Source organism: Aphanomyces invadans, assembly GCF_000520115.1.
Source record: "Aphanomyces invadans strain NJM9701 unplaced genomic scaffold supercont1.160, whole genome shotgun sequence".
NCBI classification, from domain to species: domain Eukaryota; phylum Oomycota; class Saprolegniomycetes; order Saprolegniales; family Verrucalvaceae; genus Aphanomyces; species Aphanomyces invadans.
In genome coordinates this window covers 1-4,600 of record NW_008580305.1, presented here as the reverse complement: position 1 = coordinate 4,600, position 4,600 = coordinate 1, and the positions used below count along the sequence as shown (strand labels likewise).

The 4,600-nt window shown below is 55.8% G+C and overlaps 2 protein-coding genes across 2 annotated transcripts; both read right to left on the bottom strand.

The window, feature by feature from the left end:
- Nucleotides 1-291: 291 nt before the first annotated feature.
- Nucleotides 292-1,439, bottom strand: H310_15077 (hypothetical protein; the record flags this gene model as incomplete). Its single annotated transcript, XM_008883055.1, has 7 exons — nt 292-402; nt 451-506; nt 575-743; nt 798-911; nt 940-1,056; nt 1,109-1,157; nt 1,216-1,439. The coding sequence occupies 7 exons, from the start codon at nt 1,437-1,439 to the stop codon at nt 292-294; spliced, it is 840 nt and encodes a 279-aa protein (XP_008881277.1).
- A 999-nt stretch (nt 1,440-2,438) lies between these two features.
- On the bottom strand, nt 2,439-3,932 carry H310_15076 (hypothetical protein; the record flags this gene model as incomplete). Its single annotated transcript, XM_008883054.1, has 1 exon — nt 2,439-3,932. The coding sequence occupies exon 1, from the start codon at nt 3,738-3,740 to the stop codon at nt 2,439-2,441; it is 1,302 nt and encodes a 433-aa protein (XP_008881276.1). The 5' UTR covers nt 3,741-3,932.
- Nucleotides 3,933-4,600: the final 668 nt, after the last annotated feature.

Genomic DNA, 4,600 nt, shown 5'->3' with positions numbered 1-4,600 from the left:
CAACTCCCCGCACCACGCAAAGTCCTTGGGGTGAGCGTCGCGGGCCCACACTAACACGTCCCAAGCCCAATTTCGATGGAGATTCAAGGCCACGTCGGGCGAACACGAATATTGGCTGAACTTGGTCCGTGACGTCAGTTCTGGAAAAGCCGCGAAGTCAGGCCATCGCTTCGATCCGTTGAGTGCCAAGTAGTCGAGCACGACGTCCGACCCGCGCGCCGCATCTATCATCTTCAGAGAACACGACTCCTGGGCCAGCTCGGCCCAGAAAGGGTGGGGATTACCGTATAGTTACTGAAAGACGCTGTGCCTCTCCATGCGATACAAGTCCCCCCCCAAAAGCAACCACGCCTTCTTGGCGCGGCTCAGACCTGACTTGGGATGGTTAGCAGACTGGTCGACCTAAGGACAAGAATTGAAGGACCCAAGCAGAAAACAGCGTCGACTTACCACATACCCGGCCTCGCCGTAATGCCCATACCAGATCCAAGCGTATCGAGACCACACTACTTTGGCATGTCGTTCCCAACATCGCCGCAATCACTGGTTCCAATCCCGTGGGCAACGGTCACACCCGGCAAGGACTGAAAGGACTCGACCCAACGCTGACACGACTTGGAGGACCGCAACTGCAGATACGCCTTCTTCGCCTCGGCTGACAAGTCCACGTGGTCCAGTCGCTTCACCGCCTCAGCATCCAACACGATTGGGGCCCGAGGAATGCTGGGTGCGACAGACTTTGCCTATACCAGACCCTCAGCTTCGCGCTACTGACCACGCGTCGACTTAGTTTCGACTTTGTCATCGGAATTTGGTGGAGGAGTATGAGTTGCCGGCAGGTCGTCTTCACTGCTGCGATCGAAGGTGGTTTGTTCAAGGGCGAACATCTTGAACGACGCTTGGAACAGCCGCTGCCGACGCGTATCATGTGCGGTCAACCAAGAAGTCCTTGTACTTCTCAAATGTATCAGACGGCGCGAGAGCTCCTGGGTTGGTCACCAAACTGCTCAATTCCACCGCGCCTTGAAAGGTCTGGGAATCAGCCCCAACTCGTTCCTGTGCATCCACCGCCGACTGGATCTTAGACACGGCGTCGCGAGCCTGACACCAGCTGGTCAAGTTGGCGGGGAGGAAGGCGTTCAGAGTCCGACACGCAGCTGGAGCCCGATCTCATAGGTCGCGTACGGGAACTTCTAGATCGGCTCTTTCTCGTACCTGTCAATGTAAGTCCTGTATTCTTGTAGCTTGGACGCGCGAATCCCGTGTTTGTGTCCGTCCACGTACTCGACTAGGTATTCTGGTTCGAGTGATCGGGGCGTCCTGCGCTTGTCCACCAAGCGGAAGATGAGGGAATCCGTCGCGGTGTAGGCGACATCGTTGTCGCCGAAAGTCACTCGACTAGTGAAGCTGGATTCCGGTAGGTAGTCGATCGGAGTCATCATCCGGAATGTCGTCGTTGAACGGCCGAGAGTAGTATCTGCGGAAGGGTTTAAGTCGGTCTACATTGACCGTCACCATCTTGTCTGGGTGCATCGGTATGTCGACTTTGTACCTGTTCGACCCCATCTTTCGGTCAATCCGGTAGGGTCCATGTCAGTGGCATGCTAGTTTGACTTGGCGAAGTATTTGTACACCGCCGTCTGGTCGTCATAAAGGACGGGATTCTGACCTGACTTGGCCTTCGCGTTCTTGTTCTGTCCCGCAATGAGTCGCTGCTCAACCAGCGAGTGGGTCTACGTCCAGGACGCGGCTAGGCGTCGTTTGTATTGCGGCAGATCGTCGGATTTCCATGCAACGTCCACGTTGAGGAACGCTAAGTCGAAGGGTAGCGTGGGGTCGCGTCCAAATAGACAGAAGTAAGGCGAATCCCCCAGGGCTTCTTGATGTGAGGTGCGTTAGGCAAACAGGAGTCGGGGCAGATTTGAGGGTGATGGCCATCACGTCATTCCATTTCGGGGCTAGGAATGGTCGACAACAAATGACCAGGCTCCGAAACGTAGAACTTCTAGCCTAGAGACTCTTGACGTCCCTCTAGAGGGACGCCTTCATGTTAGATAGCTACATCCTTATCTCTCTTTAACCTGCATGTTGGAAGTCACCTACTTCCTTTCCATCCTGCGCTACTCTTGGTGAAGCCGAGAATATCCGACCCTCAAGTTCAACCCCCGGAACTTCCCTTTTAATTTGTGCGCTGACGCCTTCCCCCGTGACCGTCACAATCGGTGTAATTTTCCGATTCCCTGACACGGCCAAATCCCACGCACGTTCTGCCGGCATGTTTCTCGGTAGAGAGGCGATATCGAAATCGTACAAACGAATCTTTGTTATGCATGCCATACATGGTGGAATCCAGACCCCATCGACGACGTCGATTCCAGTGTATTTCATATTGGCGACATGGAGCAATGTCCGAGTTGGCTCGGTTGCAAAAGAATCGACTAGGCGGAAAGTTTAGGCTCGGTCGTGGTACGCGAGGCCTTGGTGGTAGTCGGATACGGGGTACCCGTAGGCATGGTTGCCGTCGACTCGGTGGCAGTGATCGAAGATGGCTTGGCACCACACCAAATCATGCCATACGAAGCACTGTTGCTGTCGCAGTAGTCCTTGCCGTGGGACAAACACTCTCTCGTGAAGGGATAGAAGCACCCAGTGCAACTGCCGCACTGAGCAGGACGAGGAGGCGCCGGGGTACGATTGATCTTGGGGTACACGATGTTTTCGGCGACGTTGCACATGCCTCTGCCCCCCACACCGCGCTGGAGCCGGATGTAGCCGCGTTCGCCCCATGTGTCGCCCCACGAGTTGCGGAGCTTGTACGACTTCTCGTCATAGCCCACGGCGACGACGGCGTGGTCTGAGCTCGACCCAGGGCAATGCGTGATCACACCCTCGCGGTAGTTTTTCCAATCGATGTTGCCCGCTTCAACTGACACCGCCACAGGCTGCGTGTTGAGCGCCGTGTCCAGCGCCTCCTCGCTCCACGTGTAGACTGTCGCGCCGATGCTGAGCTTCTGCTTGGTACACGAGTGACTCTGGCACGTGCCAGTTAGACCGATGAGGCCCGACACGTACGGGTAGTCGCTCTCCAAGCAGAGCCCATCCTTCGACAAGTACGTCATGGCGCCCTGCGGCAACCCGCCGTAGCACCCCGCGGTACCATACTCGGTGGAGCAGCTCGTCACTTGCTGCTCGGACAGGTCGAGGCGCTTTCCCGTCACGAGGCAGTGCGCCATCTCGGCGGCACCTACTGCCGCGAAGACATAGCCCGTGTTGCACAAGCCTTGGCTGCCAATCACGGGGTTGACGCACTTGTTGGTAGTCCAGTCCACCGACGCCGCCTTGACGCTGCTCACGTTCAAATCGGCCTCGGGGAGCGAGCGGAACGCACTGCGGCTTTCCTGCAGGGACATGCCCTCCACGAACTTGTTGAACTCAGCTTGCGTCATGAGAGCAAACGGGTTGTTGTAGTCGAACGTGGCTTCGGGGTTGTTGCGACGAGCCTCTTCGATCGCGAGCTTGTTGTCGTAGAACCGCTGGAGCGCGTCGTCTTCGGCATCGTGGGGGGACATGCTCATCATGGCTTGGGGCAACACGCCCTGCGCCGCGGCGGCAGGTTCAAACTCTTTGCGCCACGCGGCGAGTTCGGCGCGGAGCACGGAGCGCTCCTCCGCCGAGAGGGTGCTCACGAACTGCTTGGAGGCGGCAGCGGACGCAGCGACGAGGGCAACAAACAACTTCATTGGAGTCGAGAGGAGTTGAATGCGAATTCAAAAGTGACTCTTGTTCACAGGAATCAACCAATGCATCTTGGAACGTTTCGAGGGTAGCGACGACAGCGCCGCTTGGATGCCTCAGAGCCTGGTTAATCCTGGTTGATGCTGTGCAGTTGCTTGGGGTTGTCGGCCTGTATCGCACCGTGGAGTCGACGTTCGGTACAGCTGAGTCGGTACATTGTGCCTCTCCTTTGGAAAAACAGGGTTCGTTGCCGACGAATGATCACAAACATGAAACTTTGCACGCCACTGCTCCTTCAATACGCATTGGCCGTTGTGATCTCCATTCCTTGTGAAGTGAGTCCACCTCGTCCAAATACTATGCTTGCTACCACCACAAAATGAGGGAATGAGTACGTCATGGAATCTAGCCACCGTAGTGATCGATCCCACATGTACGATCCGTGTTAATCAGATCAGAGGGAGCAATTTTCGAGTACAATCCGCAGCGTTTGCCGGTATTCTGAAGCCATTGCAACGTGACGTGGTTGCAACAACAGCAGGGCGTGATTCTAGTATGGATGCGTCGTTGTTGGGATGACGTCAACTGAAACGATGAACACCTCTTGAAATTTCGCGATGTGCCTCGGAAATGTCGTAATGATCGAGTTGAAATTACTTCGAGTTTTATTCCCCGTGTCTTGAACTTGTTCAACACGTAGCGAATCCAATCGGCTTGAGTGGACTTGGGTTGGTTGAAATTGGGCGGTTGTGGGCGAGTTCGGCCTTGCCGGACGAGTTTGAGTAATTGCCCCGGCTCATGCTCGTGAGGCACATCGCGAAATTTCAAGAGACGTTGCATTGGCTTCAGAATACCGGCAAACGCT